Source organism: Cetorhinus maximus, chromosome 9 (genome assembly GCF_964194155.1).
Source record: "Cetorhinus maximus chromosome 9, sCetMax3.hap1.1, whole genome shotgun sequence".
NCBI classification, from domain to species: domain Eukaryota; kingdom Metazoa; phylum Chordata; class Chondrichthyes; order Lamniformes; family Cetorhinidae; genus Cetorhinus; species Cetorhinus maximus.
The window spans coordinates 85,215,600-85,238,861 of NC_135887.1; the positions used below are offsets into that span (position 1 = coordinate 85,215,600).

The window sequence follows — 23,262 nt, forward strand, 5'->3', positions numbered from 1 at the left end:
TTCAGGGGTTCAAGAAGACAGTTCTCTACCACTTTCTCAATGGCAATTTGGGATGGGCAATAAATGCTGGCCTTGCCAGTGTTGCCAAACATCTCATGAAAAAAAAATTTTAAATAGTCAAGGATAATCATATTGAAACTACTTTTTTCTAGAAATCCAATTCTCCATTTTACAATCCAAACTTAATCTGTTGAATCAAGAAACTAAGAACTATTGACTGAAAGCAGGATAGGAGCTTATGAAATGATCAGGGTACATGTTGTATTTGGACTTGCATGAAAAGGAGAAGTTGGAAAGACTGGTCTTTAGCCCCTATTCTTACCTTACATTCTTGTGGCACTTGCTTAACAGACACCCTCCTCTGAGTTCTGGAAAGAGTTGCGATTGCTTTTGCCTCGGAAGGTCCCTCATCGATGTGTCATGGCGGATCCCCAAACTCGACTCCAGGATGATGAGGACCCTATGCTGATCCTTAACCCAGATTATCTGGACTGCAGGTGTGATCCTGACCCTGAAGGGGACCTGGGTGAGTGAAGTGATTGATTTGAGAATACAGTTCCGAAAAGGCACACAGAATTAGGACACCAGTAAAGTTTAAAAGAACAAAGACAAGAAGTGATTAAATGAACCCACCTTAGGTTTTAAAAGCCTGTGAATTGTAGAAGTTGTGCAGGTTGAGAGGTGCCCAATAGGGGAAAACAGTTCGGACCAGTACTCTTATTTCCCAGTTTTTACTGTTTTTTCGCTCTGGGTGGGTTTTAAGGAGGTTTTAAAGAAGCAAAGGGAGGTGGAGTGGCAGAGGGGATAAAGAGGAAACTTCATGGTGTTGAACCTGAATGGCTGAAAGCACAACCAGTAATAGGGCAAGTTGGGAGGAGATGCATGAGGCCAAAGCATGAGAAATGGAAAATTCTGGTGAATGGGATGTAGGGCTTGAGGTTAGGGAAGTGGAAGGACAAGGGTTTGAAAAGATTTAAACACAAATATGCAAATTTTACGTTTGCAGTGTCAAGGTACCAGGAGCCAATATAGATTAGCAATGGCCAAGCGATCGGTGGATGGAACTTGTATGGGATATTACAGATGGCAGAACTTTGTATGAACTGAAATTTATAAAGGGTGGATAAAGGGAAGCTGACCAGAATGGCATTGGCATAGTTGAGTCTGGACAAACAAATGCATGAACAGTTCAGGAAGTAGTTGAATGGAGGCAGAGGAAGATGCAAATAGGTAGTCAATTTAAAAATAAAGACACTTTTGTCCTGGTTACTTCATGGCCCTGTGGTCTGAACATTGAGTTTAATGACTTCAGAACTTAACTATATTCTCCAATTTCTTTACAGCAGGGGGTACTAGTGATTTGATTATATTGTTAATTCTCAGTGCAGGGTGGGGGGAAGAGGGAAAGTGATTAGTTGACTTTGGGTATAAACCCTTTGTGGGAATGTAGTGCTAGTGGAGTCAGGACCTGTGCCTGTGCTAGTGGCCTGCTTTTTTTCTTCTTTTGTTTTCATTTTAGATCCCCTACATTTGCAGTTCATTTTGCTTCTTCAATTTCCCCTCTCTTGTTGGCTTTTTCTTTGTGTGGTCCTCTCCCATTTCGCTGTAACTACTTGCATCGTCTTTGGATCTTTAGTTCCTTTCCATTGCTGATCATCACTCAGATTATCTTTCGCATCATCAGTTTCCTATTGGTCAATTTATGGGTTATCCAGCCTATAAAATTTAATTGAAGGGATTATTATTTCTCCCCTGGCTCTTTCCTTTTTTTCTCCCAACTTTAGTAAAAGGCTTGATAATCATTTAATTGGCAAAGAATACAAATCTGGAATGTTAACCCGATTTTTCTTTGTAAGCCTTTTAACTAACCTGCTGTGTTTTCAAATATCTATATAGCCTGATTGTTGATGATTTGACTGTAATTACATTACATGGTGTCAGTTCTCTTTACTAAGGTCCTCAAATTCTAAGGACAAGTTTGCAAATAAAAAAATATGATTTGGTGCTGTGCTTAAGTGCAGGTGAGGATTGTATCAATAATTCAAGCTAACTCTACACTATAAATGCAGCAGGGCGATTTATCTGCAATCTGCATGTGCGCACTCAGCATGTCCTTACTACCTTTGTCTGAGAATAGAAGCTGAATGCACAATATTTGGGTGGGGAGGTGGGGTTGTAACTAGGTGGTGATCATTGTGTTGGGTGGTATTTTTGCTTAATCTAGGTGCTCAAGCCGCTCTGGCTTGGTTCTGTTCTCCTGTCAATTTAGGGCTGTCAAATGCTATTTCCTTCTCTACAGCTCACCTTCTCCCATTTGTTTCTCTCTAGCCTTGAGTTCTTTTTGACCTACTCTCTACAGGTTGCCAGTTTGCCAGTCTCTTTGACTCTGCCTCCAGCTCATTTTCCCAGTTTTCAGGCTTCTGGTCACCCCAACCTCAGGCTCCCAGTCTCCCGCATGTGTCTCTCTGAAGTTCCCAATTTCCTGCTTACCCTACTCTATTTGCTGGCCTCCCATTTGCTTGCCTGTCCCTTTTATGCTGTACCTTGTACAATGATGGCAGTGTGATCACTTGCTTGTCAGTAGCAGGGTGAAGGTGCAACCACGGAAAATACACAAACCAAATTCAATAGCATACCTCACATCAACATCCCATGCACTTGGGATAACTACAAATGTCAGGAGTTATCAGAAGCTCTCTGGCAACCCCTTGCACATAAGGGCTCACCAGTTAACACTGAAGCATGGAAGCCTCTGTGCTCAATCATCCATGAAACTACAGTAACCATGTTTGGCAAAGGAGGAAACAGGAACAAAGATTGATTCAAGACCAGATTGCAGAAATGACTCATCAGTGAAGCAAAGAGCACAGCACACCTGGTTTACAACATGTCTCCTAACTCTAAAGCACGTGACAATCTCATGCTAACCAAAGCAGTTGTGCAGAAGATAGCAAGGCACTGTGCCAACAAGTATTGGATCGATCCATGAAAAGAAACACAAACTGCTAATGACAATGGTAACCTTTGTGCCAGGTATGACGGTATCAAAAGGCACTCGGCCCCATCATTAACAAAGTTGCTCCTTTGAAATCCACAGATGGGGAAGTACTCACTGACATGGACAAGCAAATGGTCCACTGGGTAGAGCACAACTCTGGGCTATACTCATGTGAGACAGACATCTCTCTGGCTGTGCTTGATGATCTTCTACAGCTATCTGTCATGTATGAGCTTGATGCAGAACACTCATTACTTGCGTTTGAAAAGGCCATTGACTCCCTGGCAACAAGGAAAGCACCTGGAAAGGATGGAATACCAGTTGAGCTACTCCAGTACGGAAAGCCCCACTTGCTGCCATATCTCCACGACCATCACCTCCTCTGCTGGAGAGAAGGCTCTGTCCCACTGGGGATGTGTGATGCAAACATCATCACATTGTACAAGAACAAAGGTGTTTGAGGGGTTTGCAACAACTACTGGGGCGTCTCACTCCTAAGTGTCACTGGGATGACCTTTACCAGAGCCATTCTAATGAGGCTCCATCTACGAGCCAACAGAGTATACCCAGAGGCACAATGTGGCTTCAGAGCAGACAGATTCACGGTACACATGATCTTCCCTCTATGTCAGCTTCAAAAGAAATGCAGAGTGCAGCAAATATCACTCTACCTTGCTTTGTGGATTTTGCAAAAGCACTTGACACCATGAGCAGGACAGGCTCCGGACTCTCCCGGATACTGGAGAAAATCGGCTGTCCTTCCAAGCTTTGCAGTCTCATACATCCTTCCATGACAACATGCATGGCACCATTCAGTTTGATGGCTCTACCTCTGACAGTTTTGAGATCAAGAAGGGAGTGGAACAGGGCTGCATCCTAGCCCCTACTCTGTTTGGTATATTTTTCTCTGTCCTACTGGCCTATGCTTTCCCTGCTGATATTGAAAGAGTGTACCTCCACACATGATCAGATGGGAAACTCCTGAACCTATCAAGACTGAAAGCCAAGATAAAGTGTGGCGTGTCCTGATCAGAGAATATGCAGATGATACTGTGCTAGTTGCTCAGACGAAAAACAGTTCCAAAGGTTCATGGCTCAGCTGCCCTGTGCTTGTCATTTTCTCCTTCACCGTCAGTGTCGAGAAAACTGTAGTTATGGGACATGGTGTTATGTCTCTGCATGTGATGAGATTCGACACCACTAGAAGTAGCTAGCAAATTCTGCTACCTTGGATCTACTGTTATAGACAACCTGTTCCTTGATGAAGAGCTCAGCAAATGTATTGGAAAGGCAGCCACCAACTTTGGCCAAATAACAAAATGGATGTGCAGAAACAACAAACTGACCCACAGGACCAAGATGCTTATCTGCAAGGTCTGTATCCTCAACATATTACTATATGGTAGTGAAGTTTGGACAACATGCACCTACTAAAAGCTCTCAATAACCTCTATCTCCGGTGTCTACGACACATCCTTGCTGTCATATGGAAAGACAATAGGCGCTAGTGAAGCAGTTGTATCCGAGGCAAACATGCCAAGCATGCTACCACTAGTCAAGCAAAAAAAGGCTTTGCTGGCTTGGTCATGTGCACAAGATGGAAGATGGCCATATCCCCAAAGATATATTATACAAGGAGGTAGCTCATGCTGAGAGCCCAAAGCTCTGATTCTATGTTGCTGTCAAAAGAGATACGAAAGCCCTCGCTGTCAACCAATCACAACAAGTGGGAAACTCCAGCTAATGATCAATGCAAATGGCGACAGCAGCAGTGGGCAGGAGTTCGCCACCAACAGGACATGTAATTTTAAAAGCTCCAAAGCAGATGCCAGCCCTACAAACAAGGCCCCAGCAGATCATAAAAACAAAAAGCTAAAAGCTACTGCGGATGCTGGAAATCCAAAACAAAAACAGAATTACCTGGAAAAACTCAGCAGGTCCGGCAGCATCGGCGGAGAAGAAATCAGTTAACGTTTCGAGCCTTCATGGCCCTTCGGCAGAACTGGAGCATAGTTAGAAGAAGGGGATCATCCCGCACAACCGGCAACGGACAACTTCAAGTGTGGCACTCGTGGCAGACTTTGCCTTTCCTGAACCGGCTTGTTCAGCCATCAAAAGAAGTGCAGCAGATGATCTCATCTGATCTCACCAAAGTTCTGAGGCTGCATTCCCATTACCTCTCGCAGATGAAAAGATATCAACAACTTTTACAATGATGGCAGTGTGTGTGGAATAATCAACATCTATTAAAATCAAACATTTGCCCTACTCCCTGGGGGGACTAATGGGGATTTTCTGTGAGGCATAGATTATGTTTCCACGTACTATGGTTGGAAAATAGGGAGATGATCTTGTATATTTGCAATAAAAAACAGTTGAGCAAAGTCGATCAAGCTAAATGCTTCTGACCTGCTTTCTCATCACATTTTTCAGTTACTTCTCTCAGTAGAATTAATTCTACTTACCTCTTGAATGCATTTATTCTGTTTGTTTCAATATCATTATAGTAACCCACTCTACAACTCTGTTACCCTTTGGATGAAAAGGTCTGTCTGACTTTCCTTCTTAGTCAGAACTTCTCAGTTTTTAATGTCACATCTAGCCTGGGTGTGTGCAATTCGCATTTCATCAGACAAATTTCAGAAAGATCTCTCAAACTAGGAATACAGGAGCTATACTGCTGGCAGTGACTATTTTTACTTTTTTCCTAGGAGTGAGAGCACCGATTTACAAAGGCCCTCCCCCACCTGTATCTGCCCTTCCTAAAACACCAAAGACTAATCCCAGTGTGGAACCTCCTTATGAGGACACAGAGAGAAGTGAAGTGGATATTGCAGATCTCGGATCTCGAAATTATGGAACAAGAACAGATTTCTATTGCCTTGTAACTGAAGAAGATATTTGAATGTGGGCGATCACAGGGTATAGCAGTGAACCACCCTTTCCAGCCCCATCTTGGCCATCAACCTTGTTTCACTACTATGCCATCCTCCAACAATCAACATTTCTTATTTAGTTTGTTCAGTTTTCAATGCACAGCCTCTCCTGAATACATTTGTATCCCATGTTTTGTGAGAAAGTTGTGGGATATGTTGCCATGATGCTAGCAATTGTATAAACTTACCAGTTTTTGTCTCTTCCATATATGAGCAAGCAGCATTATCACCTACTCTGTGGCAAGATCTCAGTCCTGTCACATGTGGCTGCTTATGGCTGGGATTTTGCCCATTCAAAATGGGTAGAATGTTTTTGAAAAAGGCTGTATATGTCAAAACAAAATTGAATGTTTAATATATACAATGTCTGGCTTTTTCTCAAAATATAATATTCTATATATGGCTGGAGAAGCAGGCTATGCACTCTAATGATGGGGTGATGTATTTTTAGTAATCTGCTCTATCCCCAGAGCAAACACCAGCCTCAAGGTTGGTAGTCACATTGGGAGTTTCCCTTTACTCCTGTGCAAGATGTGCTTCTGATTTCCTGCATCATCCTATGCTATTGATCATCAATGGACTGGGGTGAGATAGGGGGATGTTCGGCACATCTCCTCTCTCCTTCCCCACTATCCTTTCTCATTACTTATTGTCTTCATGCATCTGAAAGGGTTGGTTTTTTGAGCCCCATTACATAGATGTTAACGCTGTGAACTCTTTGGGTGATTAGGGAAGGTGTGTACCAAAGTAATGTTTTTTTTCTACACTAATGATGTCCCTTGTGGTTGTGAAAAGAGTGCAATTATTGGGATGCTGGAAGAAGACATCAAAGATTATCATCTGCCTTATGTTGGTTCGTTTTTGAGGGTTTAGTCTCTCATAACTGTTCAAATCAAAATGTTCACTTTGTTTTAAAAACCTTTTATTAAATTTCCTTTTATTCTTCTCTGCTGCAGTGTGAATAGTCCCATTGTGTGAAGTGTCTCAAATAATTTCCCATCCTAGCATCATCTAGGTGGATCTTTGCTGTATGTTCACTAAACCTTTAATGTCCTTCCTATTAGAATGCTGTGTTGTATACAATGTTTTGTACAAAGTTATCATTACTTTTTTCCTCATTTACTCTGTCTCTATTTGTAGAACCCAAAATAATGCTTTTTATAATTGCTTTATCTACCTGTACTCTCACTTTAAGGGAATTATGTTAATGAACCCGTCTCCTCTCTCTATCCATTTCTTTCATCTTTCCACTGAATTCGTATTCCAATTCCTTTTCTTTCTCCCAAAATATATTACCTCACATTTAGCCACATTAACTTGCATCTTCCACCTGTCTGCTTATTCTGCTAATTTATGTCATCCTGTAAATGTTTACTTTTCTCTTTATTGTTTGCCAAATCTCCTACTTTTGCATTGTCAAATTTTAAGATTGAGTTTCCTAGTGAAGGTAGACACAGCACTGACATACCCTGGGCTATCCAACCCTTCTCCAATCTGAGCAAAAAATTTACTATAACCTTTTCTGTGCCTGGTAACTGACTTCCTATCTATTTTAGTACATTCAGTCATATGCTATATGGCTGAAGTTTTCTAAAAAGGCCTCATGCGAGACCTTGGCCCCAAATTTGCACTAACTTTGAAGCAAATTATGGAACGGTGTGGATGTTTGTTGGGTTACGACCCTGTAATAGCTATAAATGTACTTCTGATGTAGTCTGTAGCCTTTCCCCGCTTGCCAATGTTGCTGGGTGGTCATCACAACACATTAAGATGAGGAGGACCTAAAACCCAAGCTTAATTAAGTTAAAGGAGGTGCAAGTTAAAAGATCCATAAATGTTGCCAGCATCAGCTAAGACTTGTTACGTCCTTTATTTTGGAGTCTAAAACCAAAAGGAAACTTTGAGAAGGGATTACAGGAATTGGGGAAAAAAGGCTTTTAGAGGAGGATCTTATGATTTTCACCTCAACAGCACTGATCATACTTATGGCAGCTTGAGGCCCAGTTAGACTACTGGGAAATATTTATTCAGCTCTTTCCACCCCCAACTTCCCTACATGAAGAAAGAAGTTCTGAGTTGCAATTATGGAGTTCCCAATGGACATTCCTTTGTTGTTTTAGTGGAGAAGGAAGAGATGCAGCACTGGATGGAGGAGCATGAGGTAGCATTTGACAGTGCCACCTTTGATATGAAAACCTGCAGCAAAGATCCATCTGCGTTTGGGCACTAGGCTCTAGAATTCCTTTATTAAACCTTTGTGCCTTTCCATCTCTCTCTCTCTCCTTTAGGATTCTTCTTAAAATCTGCCTCTTTCGCCTGTTCAAAAATCTCGTGGCTCAGTGTCAAGAAATGTTTAATAACACTCCTATAAAATGCTTAAGATATTTTACTACGTTGGAAACACTACATAAATGGGAGTTGTTTTTGGTATAGCTCATTTCAAGAAGCCACAAGGGACTAGTGTAATATTAACATTGCAGTAGCAACATCTAATGCAACCCACTCATGCATGTAGTGATTTTAATGAAGAGAAACATCTGATTCACCTTGTCACTGACCCCATTTTTAAGAGAGCGGGGGAGTTTGCCAAATTTGGCATGACTGCCAGGTGGCAGTGTGATACAGCCCTATAGTTTTTATGATGTTGCTGGGTTCCTCAAAATGCAAGGTGTAGTGGATGGCACTCATGCCATTGCAAGGTTCTTTGGTAAAGTCCAGAAACTTTCTGAAAGGAAATTGTAATGAAAGTGTAATCAGTTGTTGAAGTTACAAATTTTTATGTGGCTGGATACAAAGAATTCTGGATGTCTGTGCCAAGTTCCCTTGACACTTATCTCCTTAGAAATTCAGTATGAAATAAGTGCCCCTTTTCCTGAATGGTCACAAATTATTAGTCACAAATAACTGAGCACAGTGTAAGTACATCTTCTCTCTTTACAAGTATCTATGTTCAATTTTCCAACAACACTCCTTATCTTTTGCCACTTGAGGCACAAAGTGGTGCAAGTAACTTGCAGGACCATTGGGTGGATCAGTCCCTTGGCTTGGTGAAAACCACCATCCAGAAGTCCAGGACGTGTAGAATTATTGAATAGGGTTACTCCATCTGCTTACTCTTCAGAACCATCATAAGTCTACGGGTGATAGTGGAGCTCGGTTATGGAGCGGTCACTGGTTTCTTTGCTCTCCTAGCATCTCTGGTCTGCTCTTGTAGTGGGTCAGCTCGAGAGCCCCTTCTGCTCTTCTGGTTTGCATACCCTTGAAAGTTTCTCCTGTGACAAAATTGGGTACATTAGGTGAAGCTTTTGAGGAAGGTGGCATCAGACAGCTGAGATGATAGATTTGTATCATCCTGTTACATTGTTGACAATAGAAATAAAACATTACTCTAACATGGGGCCTGAAAAGGAAGCTACTATAGCACAACACTATGTCAGATTTGTAGCTTACATTGTGTGCTCTCCTTACTACTAGTCAGTAGTTCCTCAACACTGTCCCATTTTCCTCCTGCATTGTCTTAAACTCTTGTAACTGTTATTGCTGATTCTCTTTTCTGGCTGTTGCATTATGTACAATTTTCCTTCATTAGAATCCATTCAGTGGAAGAAATGCAGAACTACACCACTTGATGCAAGATGTCACATCCATTTTGTGTTTGGGAAGGCACAGCCTATGCAGAATTCAACATGTGGATAAGTGATTTACAGAAATGGGGGAGATAGATTTGGAAGATTTCAAGGCCTTTTATGATGTGATTTCTGCAGAACTTATAAAATAACAAAACATTAGAAGTGGACAGCAGGTCAATCAGTAACTAAAAAGATAAAGATAAGACTGGCTAATGCTCAGCTAGTAACTCAAGATGAAACTCTTCAAAGCATTAAGCTGTCCTACTCAGCTGTTAACTGACCAGCATTTTCTGCATGGTTTATTTGTTTATTCTAATCTCTGCTGTATTTGCATTACTCAAATAATTCATTAATTCTGTAGGAGCATTGATATTTGTGAAGGGATAATTCAGTTTCCTGGGTTGCCCACATCAGCATTATCCAATAAAGAGATGGAATCACTGCAACAGCAGCAAACAAGCTCTGCTTTGTCTCTTCATTTCTTTAGAGATTTTGTTTTCTTACAAAATACAATCCTTTAACTAGTAAGAGGAGGAACACTGGGGTGCAGTATGAGTAGGTTGTCACAGAATGTGTTATTGGAAATAACACTGAACAAATAAATCATGGCTGATCTGAGCAAAATGAGGAAACTAAAGTTGTCAGTGACCACGCTCATTGAGGGGAGGGAAACAGATGTAAACTCACACTTCATAGCAGGGCTAGATCTGAAGTTCCTGAATTTTTCAGAAACCTCAGCAAATCCATTAATTTCAATGAAATAGAGGCTGAGTGGGCAGGCATATAAAGGAAACAATTTCAAAACTGATTGAACTATTGAATAAATTTATTGCTTATGCTGTCATGCTTCAAATGGCTAGAATAACAGCTGAGGAAATTGCATGAGGCTGAACAGATTTGGAGATCTAAGCAGACCAGGATGGGAAACCAGAGTCACTGTTCTCAGCTGGAGAGGATCAAAATCAACTCTGCTGCACTCAACCTCTCCTAACCACCATGCTCCTTAGTCTGGACTTGTATATCAAGAATGATCACTAGCGGGGTGGTGGGAGTGAAGTACCAGCAGATTGCAGTCAGCCTAAAAATTGTGACATAACTTGACTAAGAGTTACTGAGGATTGAAGAAAAAAGCTAAATTATTAATTTTGTTTCATTTAATTTGTAGAATTACACATTTCCATTTCTAGACACTGATGCACATAAGTAGGTTAACAGTTCAGTGCAACATTGAGGAAGTGAACCATTGTCCTTAATGACCCCTGCTGGATCATATGGATGTCAGGTGAGGTCAGGATCCAGCAAAACATGTGTGGCTCACTATTGTTAAATAATCTGTTCATACCATTTTAAATCACATGTGAAAGCTAGCTAAGTTCAGTCCCAGATCTAGAGAGTCATATTAAGTGTGGGGAGAGGAAATCAAAGTAGTTTACATACAGATTGCAGCCAAGATAGATTTTTGTCAGCCAAAGGTAGTAAAATGATAAAGGACAAAGGCAGGGCTTACAGAGTTAAGTTGCAGATCAGCCATGATCTCATTGAATGGTGGAACAGACATGAGAAGCTAAATGAACTTATGTAACCATAGCTAAATGCCCTACTCCAGTTCCTATGACTGCAATCACTACCAACCACAATAGGGCTACTGCTGGAACAATGGCAGGTTTAGCCCAGACTTTGCTCCTCACTGCTATATGCAACAACTAACCAATTAGATGGATTGAATGAAGCTGCCTACATCATGCATTAACCAATTTTTATTTTATTCATTCATGGGGTGTTGCTGTCACTGGCTAAGCCAGCATTTATTGCCCTTACCTAATTGCCCTTGAGAAGGTGGTGGTGAGCTGCCTTTCTGAACCACTGCAGTCCATGTGGTGGAGGTATATGCTGTTAGGGAGAGAGTTCCAGGATTTGGACCCAGCGACAGTGAAGGAACAGCGATATTATTTCCAAGTCAGGATGGTGGGTGGCTTGGAGGGTAACTTCCAGGTGGTGGCGTTCCCATGTGTCTGCTGCCCTTGTTCTTCTAGATGGTAATGGTCAGGGGTTTGGAAGGTGCTGTTTAAGGAGGATTGTTGAGTTCATGCAGTGAATCTTGTAGACGGTACACACTGCTGCCACTGTGCGTCAGTGATGGAGGGAGCAAATGTTTGTGGATGTGGTGCTAGTCAAGCGGACTGCTTTGTCCTGGATAGTGTCAAGCTTCTTGTCTGGATGAGTGCAGCTCCAACAACCCAAGTGGAGTATTCCATCACAAATGTAGGAAAAATGTGTAGCGGAATGTTTTGCTCCATGTGCATCTTATAAATAAACTCAAAATGCCAGTGCAGATATCCATCAGCATTTCAATGAGAAGTGTACCAACATTGATCATTTCTTCCTGATAGATACTCACATGCCATCTATGGTGCTCAACATTAGGTCTAATAGAATGATTCTTAAGTGTTCACCTTTTTCGATGCTGTGCACCTCCCATTTCCATTCAGATTTCCAGAATTCAGGGTTTTAATCACCACTAACTTTCTACACACTGCACATCTATCTAGCTGCAACAAGCTGATACCAGGGCTTATTGTTGGAACAATGATCCAGTATTATTCCCTTCCACCTACAAGTACAACTAGCTTCTCCTGCCTCATCAAACAGCATGCTACACAATAGGGTTTTCCTACACCAGCACTCAGCAATGTCCAGTAGGCAATTACCTGCATGCTGCTCATTTAATTAGGATGCTGCTGCTTCAAGAGTACCACCTACAAGCTCTTCTGGTGGATAACTGTTTAATATGGTACTCTGCCATACCAAGTAGAAAACTGCTAGGTTCAATCCCTGGTAAGTACATAGTTAGCTGACCTCAGCAAGGCCAGGAATCTGGATGACACAACTGGTCTGTGTCCAGTGAATTCCACCATTGTTGCATTCACCATCATCTTTCTAGGTTCACAAGAAAAATGTCCAGTTGATTGAGATATCAGAACCTCCAGTGTCTCTGGAACTGCATCATCACAAGAGGAAGATAAACTGGAAAAATAACAAAACTGCTCGTGTTAGACCCCCAGCTCAAGTTAACTTTTCTAAGAATGAAGACTGGGGTGGTGAAAGCCTCCTCTTTAGTGGTTGCAAAGATTCTACATAAAATTAGATTGAAGTCTCAATCCCACTTTATACAAAGCAGCCTCTAAATCAGCACTAAATTGACAGTCTCACTCAGTAGTAACAGGATAGGAATTTGACAAATGTGACAGACAATAACAAGCTCTTGAGGTTAGGGCAGGTACATGTTGAGGCATCATATCCATGTGACCCAACTCAACTCTGATACTGAAGTGGGAAAATGCTCCATTCCCCAGCACCAACATTTCTCACCTTGAGCACAAAACAGACAGGGAAAGTAAATGGGCAAGTCTGTAGGGCACAGCACAAACATATTGGAGTCATAGCTGTGTTAAAGGAAGTGATCTTTATTGTTAACGTATTCACAGAACAGGCAGGTTGTATACAAACCCGCTGGATGCAGACATGCTAAACATACGGGACATTACACGTAGTATAACCCAATGTATACAATAGTTCTACCCATCTCGGACATCAAAACAGCAAAGCCCTTCTGAAATCACTGCTGTAAAGCAGCAAATGGGCACTTCATCAGAACTCCTCTGGGTGATAACAGGCCTGACCATGTTTCTACTGCCAACTTAAATCAGAAGGGCAGTCATTGAAAATGCTTGTTCTTTTATTGTCCCTTTTTTAATTTACTGGAACATTAGACAAATTATCACTCAATGCATTAATGGGACAACCTCACTGCTGGTAAGTACACATTGAACCAGATTTAAGACAAAGTATAAAATCATTAATGTTGGACGGGTGTGCTTACACTTTCCAAACAAAAACTGTACGTGTTCTACATGCATTGGGGAGGTGGGCAAAGATAGTTGTTCACATGATAGAGGCTCCCACCTAATTCACAAGAAACTTCTGGGGATGGAGGCTGGAGCAGGACAGTTGCCTGCTAGCCAATCAATTGCTTTCCTTTTGAACATGGGTAGCAGTTGTTAAGTGCACTGCCATGGCACATGTTTCCCAGGGTAGCAAATGGACTCAGTAATGATCCATCTCCTGTGTTTACTCATCCTTCCACCCGTTCGATCAACTGACAAACCACAATTGGCTTTGACACGGAGACAAAGGCACTGTTCTGTCGACTTTTAGGAAGCTCATTGGCAGGAAGTGTTTTATGATTCTAGGCACATTATGTAGAAGCTTTAGTGAGAGGCAGGTTTCAGATTCTGTTCCCATGTCGACTCTGGCAGAGACCACAGCTTAATGTTCCTGTAGCAACATCTTACCGGTGCTCAAATGGTCAGAGTGTGTAAATGGATTATAAAAGTAAAGGTGCCCAGATTTGTTTTTAGTAATTCTCTTTAGGTGTCTTTAGGTTAGAATGCCACAATCAACAGCATTTCACAGTAAAAGCACAAGACTGAAAAAACTGCAATCTGACTTAAGCTGAAAAAGCAAGGCATCAGAGCTTATACACAAGCAATTTCTCAAACCACCAGATAACAAGAAAGATCTTGTCAAAGTCAAAGGCATCCCAAAAGACACAGGCTGGGCTTTAAGCAGATAGACCCCAAGGTATCTGAAACCCTGATATAAAAAGTGAAAAAAAAATCGCCTGAAATGATACAGGATGATCTACTTTTAGTTTACACTGATACACAAGACATTAAAATGCAGGAGAGCATGGGGGGGGCATGGTCCAGTTTCCTCAAGTTCATTCAGAGCTACATTTATATAAATGAATAAATGGTACACTAGAAATAAAAAAGTATTAGGCCAGGTACAAACTGTGACCAGCCCCCATCATTATGAGTTACTCACTGCACTGGTTATTATACATATATATTTTTAAAAGGTACCTGCAGTACAATGGGAAGAAAGATCAAAACTTTGAAATCAGTACAATCATTTTGGAAAGCCTACACAAATCGAGTGCACACTGGGAGCATACGGTTCACAGCTGGTGCAGTTGTCACAAAAAACTGTCAATTTAAAAAAAAATTGGATTCCAATTATTTTACTATATATCTATATTCATCTGTTTGAGCAACCCGAGGCTTTAAATCAAAAGGAGCATTGAGCTCCCTCCTGCAGCACAATGGGTGTCCATTTTTTTTTCTTAAAGAGTCTTCATATCCAAACATAAAAAATTGTGACTGTGCTGCAGCATAAAAGCTCTGTTGGATGGAGGTGGTAATTTACTTGAAGACCTGATGAGTGGGTATCAAATGCCAACTGCACACTGATTTCTCCATTGAGAGCTGCTGCAAGGCACCAAGGGAGAACCGTCATACCAGGAAAGATGGTTTTATATAATATATATATAAAAAAAACAATATATATATTTTTTAAAAACTGAGCGTGACAAGTGGCAACATCACAGAGAACAGGATTAGTTTAGGGGTCATCTTATGACGGGATCTATTCCACTACAAAGCTTTTCTTTCAGCTGCGCTCACTGAGGTCCCTGTGAGGTGGCAGCAGCAGGGCCCCTCTAGTACACAGATGCATTTCGGATCCCACAGCATAGCACCATGCTGAAAATCATCTCAAGGATCTGAAATTGAGAAGAGAGACATTAAAGGAAAAATATTGTAAGATCCATTTCAAGACCTGATCAGTTACCAGACAATATCGACACTAGATTTTCAAAACATTCATTTACATTCCTGGTCTGCACATAGTTCACTGATCTTGGCTCTGTCAGAGAGAAATTCCCGATTGCTATCCAGCAAACCTGCTGGAAAATGCACATGTAGACATTGGGCCAGGATAAAAATCAGGCTCAGCAGTGATTACTTCCACAGTGAAGTGTTCTAACATCTGGTTATCTTGGAGTTATGTGCAATTTGAGCAGACCTGACCATATCGGTTCAACTTCATTATGATGGTTAGTGAACCGCCAGTGTGGGAAGCACTACCAACTCATTAAATTAGGAGAAAGGAAATTAGGCAGTGGAGCCAAATGAGAAATGCCTACAATAGCACCTTAAAGTGAAGGGGTAGGAGCTACTGGAGTGGAAAACAGCAGCACTCAAGTATTTTTTGCAGATCCTACAGCAGCAAGCAAATTAGATTTAGAGCCTTTAAAGGTTCAAAACACAAGTAGCTGCCATAAAATATTATCTAAACCCCAATCCAGCTTTCCCCAATTATAGCTGACAATCCCTTTAATTTGATATTGGCCATTTCCAGGCCATGACGGGTAAGAGCAGGAGCTAGTAGCAAATCAGGTGGGCAGGAGGGGAACATGGTGGCAGGGTCTTAACTGTCTCATTTGACCCCACTCAGTTTGTATGCACAAGGCACACTGATTTCTGGCAAGTAATTTGGCCACCTTGGATTGATTACCTGCTAGTTTGGCCCCACTACCACCCGATTATTTAGTGCAAGGGGGAGAAGAGTCAGAACGTGCGATCTAAGCTTTCTAATTCACTGCCCATGGGTGAGGGCTTATACCATATCATTGCTCTCAATTCAGCACCAATTAAAAATCACATTAAGTGGTCCAAGCTTCTTTCACGTAGGAGTCTTACAGCTGACAGAGGCTATGATTTACAGGGACGGGAGACAATGCTCCGTCGCTTTTGGTTGGATTCAAATGCAGGACCCAGAGATGAAAGGCCATCCACTTAATCCATTTGTCTTCCAATCCTTTACAAAGTAAACGTTAAGTGAGTTACCCTGCAAAAGAATCCCTGCATTATCTGGGGTTCCCGCTGTTAGGGACTTAAAGGATCATACCATGATGACTGCAACAATGACGGCAGCAATCCCGATGATGTACAGCTTCTCTGTAAAGAGCTCGTTAATCCGTGTGCCGCAGTCCACCTAATAAAGCAAATCACATTAGCAAGGCATTTTTAGTCAGGCTTGCCATCAGTCACTACAACTCACTAGAAACTTATGATACCTTATAAATAACCCTCAAAGCTATCATTTGATTTGTCAAGTAACCGAAGTACATTGTCATCAATGCACTGAGGGAGCAACAGGGTTTATTATTTTGTCCTGATCTTAATTCACAACCTCAAATTGTTCTCACTTCCCATAATAGAATTGTAACCCTCAGGACTTCTGGTTGTTTGTCACAAATTTAGAGAGTACAGTACAGGAATGTCAGCTCCATTACATTCCTGTACCTCAACATGTGTGATGCACAGAGATAAAACTGCCATATTTCCACTTTCAGCACTCAATTCATAATAAAGTTCCCATGGCTAAGTGGCAATTTCAAGAGCAAAGTGATATTGCTCTACTTCTCACATCAAGCATTATATGGCCTTGAAGAGAGATGGTTAGTTGAATCACAATTCATGTCAAATTGGGGCAGGCAGGAAAACTGACTCCAGCTTTTATGGTAGGAAATCAAAGCAAAAAAAAAAACGCAGTTTGGGGCTCTGCTATGGTCACCCTCTGAATTTACTATGTTAGGCCATGGTTGGGGTAAACCGATCAGCCCTGTCCACAAAATATAACCATAAACAAGAATCAAGGAGTGTAGAGAAAGGCAAAAAAGCACTGATACCAGTGCAAAGGAATGAGCTAGATGGTAACATTAGAGAACCTCATTTTTGGTGCCATCCTTGGGTCAGTTGTAGCACTCTCACCCGAGTCAGATTGTGGGTTCAAATCCAACCCAGAGATGGAGAACAAAAATCTAGACCAACACTCCAGTGCAGTACTAAGGGTGAGTTGCACAGTCAGAGGTGTTGGATTTCAGATAAGACCTTAAACTGAAGCCCTATCTACCCTCTCAGTTGGGCACAAGGCACAATTTTAAAGAGCAGCAGGAAAGTTCGCCCTGGTGTTGTGGCCAATATCTGTCCCTCAACTAACATCACTGGTCATTTATTTCATTCCTGTTTTTGGGGACTTGCCATGTGAAAATTGACTGTTGCATTTCATATATTAGAATAGTGACTACACTGCAAAAGTACTTTGGGACATGTTGAATGTGAAAGGTGCAACGTGAAAAAGTGAGTGGAACAGAGAGGTAAAAGGAAGCGGGTTCCAGAGGGTGGAATTAAAGCTGGGATACACAGAGCCAGTGTAGGTCAGCAAGGGTGAAGGTGATGGAACAATGAGACTTTATGCAGGACAGGCAGTTGTACATTGGAGTTTATGGATACTGAATGTTTAATGTGGTAGATAGTCAGAAAGAGGAGAATTAAAATTAAGTAACTTCAGTTTAGAATTGACACACATGTGGGTAAGGAGTGAACATTCCAGTAGGTACTATGGAGCTGGGCACTGATCCACCAGGGATGGAGGAGCACTGGGACACAAGTGAGAGGGAAGGAATCTGTAAAGATTAACTAGAACAGCAGGTTGGGTGAAGGGTCATCTAGGGGAAAAGGAAGATAGGTGTGAGTGTTACCAAGAGAAAACCAGCTATGGACTACCCATGGTGAGTATAATAGAAGATGCCAAAGGAGCTTGCAGGGTCAATTAGAGCAGTAAAAGGAGGAGTAATAGGGAATTTTGATTGGTGGAAGAAATAATGAAGGACAAAAACATAAACTTGCTGAGATGAATAAACTTTACACAGCATTGTTCACATCCTTAGGATGGGCAAAGCACTCAACCAATGAATTATTGCGGAAGAGTAATCACTATTATGTAGGCAAATGCAGCAGCCGTTTTGCACACAAGACATCACAAACAGCAAATAAGATTGACTGACCAGATAAAGGCCGAGAGTTTCCTGGTGGTTTGCGCCACTGTAATGGTGTACCTATGTCACTGGTCCCAATTTACAACACCCAAAGCTGGGAAATTATGGCATTAGTACTTTCAACAAATCCATAATTTCCAGAGACTTGTGCTGTTCTGGTGCTCCCTCACTTCAAAAGTTGAACAGCTAATTATCTTAGCTTTCTACCTGCACCCCACCCACCCTTAAAATCAATTACACGATTGGATTTGCTTTGGAATTAATGCTGTTGTGATCGCTGCTGCCACTTGGGCTGTTTGCAGAATGGTGCTGACATTGTATATTTAATGGAATCACAGGGATCTTACTTACTGTTTAAATTAATTGCTGCTCATAAGGTGCTTTTTATTATTCAGTGATGTAGTTATGACCATGTCTAGGATCAATGGTACAAAGCAGAAATCGATCTGAGGGGTAGGGTAAAACAGGTTGCCAGTCCTTAAGCCGTAAACATTTGAAAATGACTTTTTAAACATTTGTAATTGGAATAGTTGATCTGCTACATTAAAAATGTAGTCAGTGACTAGAAAGTGTCCATTTACATCTTATTTCAAACTAAGTAGCAAATCAGTAAAAGCACTTAGATTAATCTTTGAAGAAATGAAGGCTGGTTCCATACTGCTTCTATAACCTCAACTGGAGGGCGACAGGATCACTGCTCCAGCTAATTAACGAAAAATCTACCCTCAAGTTAAACTATCTTTCTCCAATTTGAATATGCACTTGTTTACAGTTTGAACCATCAACTTTAAACACTACTGGGTCAGACCAGATTGTTGAAAGTACTGATGCCATAATTTCCCAGTTTTGGGTGTTGTAAATTGGGTCCAGTGACATAGGTGCACCATTACAATGGTGCAAACCACCAGGAAACTCTCAGCCTTTATCTGGTCAGTCATCTTATTTGCTGTTTGTGATGTCTTGTGTGCAAAATGGCTGCTGCATTTGCCTACATAATAGTGATTACTCCTCCGCAATAATTCATTGGTTGAGTGCTTTGCCCATCCTAAGGATGTGAACAATGCTGTGTAAAGTTCATTCATTCTTCTCAGCAAGTTTATATTTTTGTCCTTCATTATTTCTTCCACCAATCACAATTCCCTATTACTCCTCCTTTTACTGCTCTAATCGACCCTGCAAGCTCCTTTGGCATCTTCTATTATACTCACTATGGGTAGTCCATTACTGGTTTTCTCTTGGTAACATTCACACCTATCTTGCTTTTCCCCTAGACGACCCTTCACCCAGCCTGCCTCTCTAGTCGGACTACTGTGTTGGAGGAATGTCACATGGCAGTGGGATTTTATTTTGGTCACTGGCCACAGTGCATCTTATTCAAATCCATTCCCCAGAAATGTTGTGCAAGTTCAGCACTGGAAGATTGGAGCACACGACTGTCCAATGTATGACATCTGGAGCCAGTATCACCACTGCGCTGAATTCTTGGCCCATCTGATTCTCATGTAATTGGAGGAATAAATACTCTTCTGACCAAACTTCTGCAAATAATGCCCTGGGAGCTTTAATGCCCACCTGAATAAGCTGATAAGACCTCAAATAACTTCATCCAAAATATGGCATTTGACAATGCAGCGCACAGTCCTTCAATTCTGCACTGAAGTGTCAGACTAGGTTATGTACTCAAGTCCTGGACTGGTGCTTTAACCCATGATGTTCTGACTCAGGTGGGAACACTACCACTGAGCCAAGGCCAGCAGGCACATGGGAATACCACCACCTGGAAGTTCCCCTCCAAGGCTCTCACATCCTGACTTGGAACTATGTTACCGTTCCTTCACCGTTGCCGGGTCAAAATCCTGGAACTCCCTTCCTAACAGCACTGTGGGTGTACCTGCACCACATGGACTGCAGTGGTTCAAGAAGGCAGCTCAGCACCACCTTCTCAAGGGCAATTAGGGATGGGCAATAAATGCTGGCCCAGTCAGCAACAGCCAATGCCTTGAACTAGCCAGAAGGGAATAATTGGGCAGGGGGGTGGGGGGGGCGGTGGAGGAGATAGGGTCTCAAAACCTCATGGGGAGGTACAAAAAGTATTAAACAGTACTGACAGGGTGAAGCTGGACATGAAACCAGTGACAGACTGTCAGGGACATTAGTAATGAAAAAGTAACAGGCATCAAAAACATAGAAGTCCAGATAGGAGGGCTGGAAGATGAAAGGGTCTTTGCTTAAATGGATTGAAATAATTTTTCTTAAATATATTTAACTTTTCCCTGCGAAGATTTTACAATAAAAATTTGATCAGATGATTTTCACTTCCAAGTACACACGCATTTACGAAACTGTTGGAAGCTTTGGTGAGGGGAGGTAGGGTAACTTTGGGGTCTTTCTGGTTGGATTCGCCAAGGGGGATCGGCCTACACCTTGTTCTCATATTGTATCATTAAAGTCAGCTGCCAGCTGGTGGAGCCATTGAGCTTTTAACAGGAACATTAAAAAATGGATAACCAGGTTCTGACAGTTGGTAGAAAGCAATGTTCTCTTTTCTGGGTTTCAGGTTATAACCATGGGCATAATAAGCAACAAGAGATGAAGCAAATTAGGTGGGAAACCTCTTCTTTCCAGGTTTGTGCATCACTTAATTGTCAGGCATCTTTTTTATGCAGAAAATGTAATTTCCACCCCTAACAACCTCCCAAAAATATATTTTTTTGGAAAATGGGAACTGGAAATTATTTTATTTCAAAAATACATTTTTGCCCCACTTTTCACCTCGCCACTTCTTAAGGCATTGACTTCTACTGGGATACAGTTGCACAGGCACAAACATACCCTCACAGGTACCTTTGCCAATTGCCCATTTGCTTGTGGACCTGAACAGAGCACGTGAGCAAGCTAGTCATGATGGGTAGCATCACACTCCATCCTCATCCTAAACTCTTCCAACATCTGGGTATTTGCCAGAAGAATGTCATTTAACAGCCATTGGGAATAGGACCTCTGGTCTGTTTGCCCTCCTTAGCCTAGGAACACAGAGGTTGATTATAACACCACAGATGCTACCCCAACTGAACAGCTAACAGTATGGACCAGCATCACATCTGTATAGCCTAGTGTTTAAACCGCCAGGTGACTCAGGAAGCGCCTCCTGGGAGTTTCAGTAAAAATGAAACAGGACTTCAAACCAGTGATCAGTTAGAGGAGAGAACACCAAAAGAATAAATCTTACTTACTTTGGTCAGTAAACCCACTCCCGTCGGTTTGGGGCAGAGCTCATTTGACAAAAACTTGGTCACAAAGTTGGATCCACAGCAGTCCAGCTGAAAGAGAGGGGGTGGGGATAGAGGAAAAATATAAAGCAAGCTGGAAGATAAGCTAACCTTGATATGGTAACTAATAGCAACAGAACGAGATAAGTATTAATGATCCTACAAGCCTTCCAACTCAGATAAGGGTGATACAGCAGTGCTAAACTGACAACACCCCACTGGCTCAGAATAGAAAGGCTAACAGACCCACAAATACTAACAAGACAGATGAAGGCATGTTGCATTTGTTCACCAGTCCAATAGGTTATGTCACCTTGACTGGCAGTTTAAACAGGGACAAGCATACCAACTAGGCATTACTATCATCATCTCAGGTGGCTGGACCTGCAACATTGCAAGTAGAGCTGTGAATATCAGCATCTCCACCATAACAAAACACCACCACCTTCCCAGGAGCTTGTATCCATTATTTGCAGCATTAGATAGGTAACCCCCACCACCTAGAGTATCCGCAGAAGATCTTCCTTTTTCTAGACCACTTGATGCACTGAACACAGGTATATCAGATAGGGACCTGTTAAAGATTTTCTGTCCATTCAAAACAACAGTTGAAAAATCATGCAGGCTCTCTTAGGGATGAGTTCTCTCTAACTGATTTTCACTTATTCACCAAATTCAATGCACCATAGGCACAGGAACAAGAAAAACCTTTGTTGCGCCATTAACATCTTCCTTTTTATTTACCTTGCACATTTTCCTCATTTCCCCATCCCTCCCCACCCCAGAGGCATAACATGGCATACCCCCTCCTAAATAGCAAAAAACCCTTTCACAGGAACCATGTAATCTACTGCGTTACCTCCACATCTCAGGATTGGCAGAAGGGTGCAAACCTCTGCTCAGCTCCTGGTGATACAAAGTGAATGCATTATCTCAGCCATATTGTAAGGCCAATCAGAAGCCCCAGATCCTTCTCATGCAATTCCCTAATTTATTTTAATCAGCACAACATGACTTCCCTTTCACTCTATTAGAAGTGATGTCATTGAATTCCCATCCAACACTAAGTGACATGACCTTCCCCCACCCCCCGCCCCCCCCAACTCCACTCCTACTGGACCAAAACAACTTTGTAGAAACAGTGGAAGCATTGTGGAATCTCCTCCCTCCTCCACTGAGAGAAGCAAAATGGGCAGATACAGCAGCTTTCCAATCTGAATAAAAATTAAAACAAACAAGAAATTTCCACAGGCTTTTCTGTAACCTTGGCACAAGTTTGACACAAATTCAACAGAAATGACAAACTGCTGTTTTTCACCATTCACCCGATTGCCCTGGGTCTTGGGAGCCAGGGGGAGGGAGGTGGGAATGATTCTCTCCCCTGATCTCCCACTGGAGAAACCCGATGGAAATTCTAGGCACAGGCAGAAACGGCCAGATCAAAGACTCCCCTGCAACACACATCCAAAGCCAACAGTAGGTCACAGAGTAATGCTCATTCACACCCAGAACTCCTTCAAATTATGGAGCATAATTGAGAATATATCAGTGTCTCACCGCCCTATGCATTGCAATCAATACAGCTTTAGCCTGCTCCTTCTTCTCTGGGTTTTGCAATGGTGTAAGATAAGCAGTGGAGGCTTGGTCATAGAACGCTTTCATCTCCTTAGCTACCTGTGTGAAAAAT

General features: G+C 41.9%; 2 protein-coding genes across 4 annotated transcripts in view; one reads left to right on the top strand and one right to left on the bottom strand.

The window, feature by feature from the left end:
- The window catches only part of sigirr (single immunoglobulin and toll-interleukin 1 receptor (TIR) domain), a 46,504-nt gene extending 34,224 nt beyond the window's left edge, over positions 1 to 12,280 (top strand). For 2 of the 3 annotated variants that reach the window (XM_078548982.1, XM_078548984.1), the window contains 2 exons: positions 352 to 526; positions 5,710 to 6,878. In XM_078548982.1, the coding sequence (XP_078405108.1) occupies positions 352 to 526; positions 5,710 to 5,903 (369 nt within the window). In that variant the 3' untranslated portion in view covers positions 5,904 to 6,878. Of the gene's footprint in view, positions 1 to 351; positions 527 to 5,709; positions 6,879 to 9,523 lie in introns of those variants that run through there. The other variant, XM_078548983.1, reaches the window with a different exon arrangement.
- A 727-nt stretch (positions 12,281 to 13,007) lies between these two features.
- The window catches only part of LOC144684778 (CD81 antigen-like), a 76,940-nt gene continuing 66,685 nt past the window's right edge, over positions 13,008 to 23,262 (bottom strand). Inside the window, exons 5-8 of the mRNA XM_078548987.1 lie at positions 23,133 to 23,249; positions 21,540 to 21,626; positions 16,374 to 16,460; positions 13,008 to 15,186 (exon numbers count right to left, since the gene is read on the bottom strand). Of these exons, the coding sequence (XP_078405113.1) occupies positions 15,124 to 15,186; positions 16,374 to 16,460; positions 21,540 to 21,626; positions 23,133 to 23,249 (354 nt within the window). The 3' untranslated portion in view covers positions 13,008 to 15,123. The remainder of the gene's footprint in view (positions 15,187 to 16,373; positions 16,461 to 21,539; positions 21,627 to 23,132; positions 23,250 to 23,262) is intronic.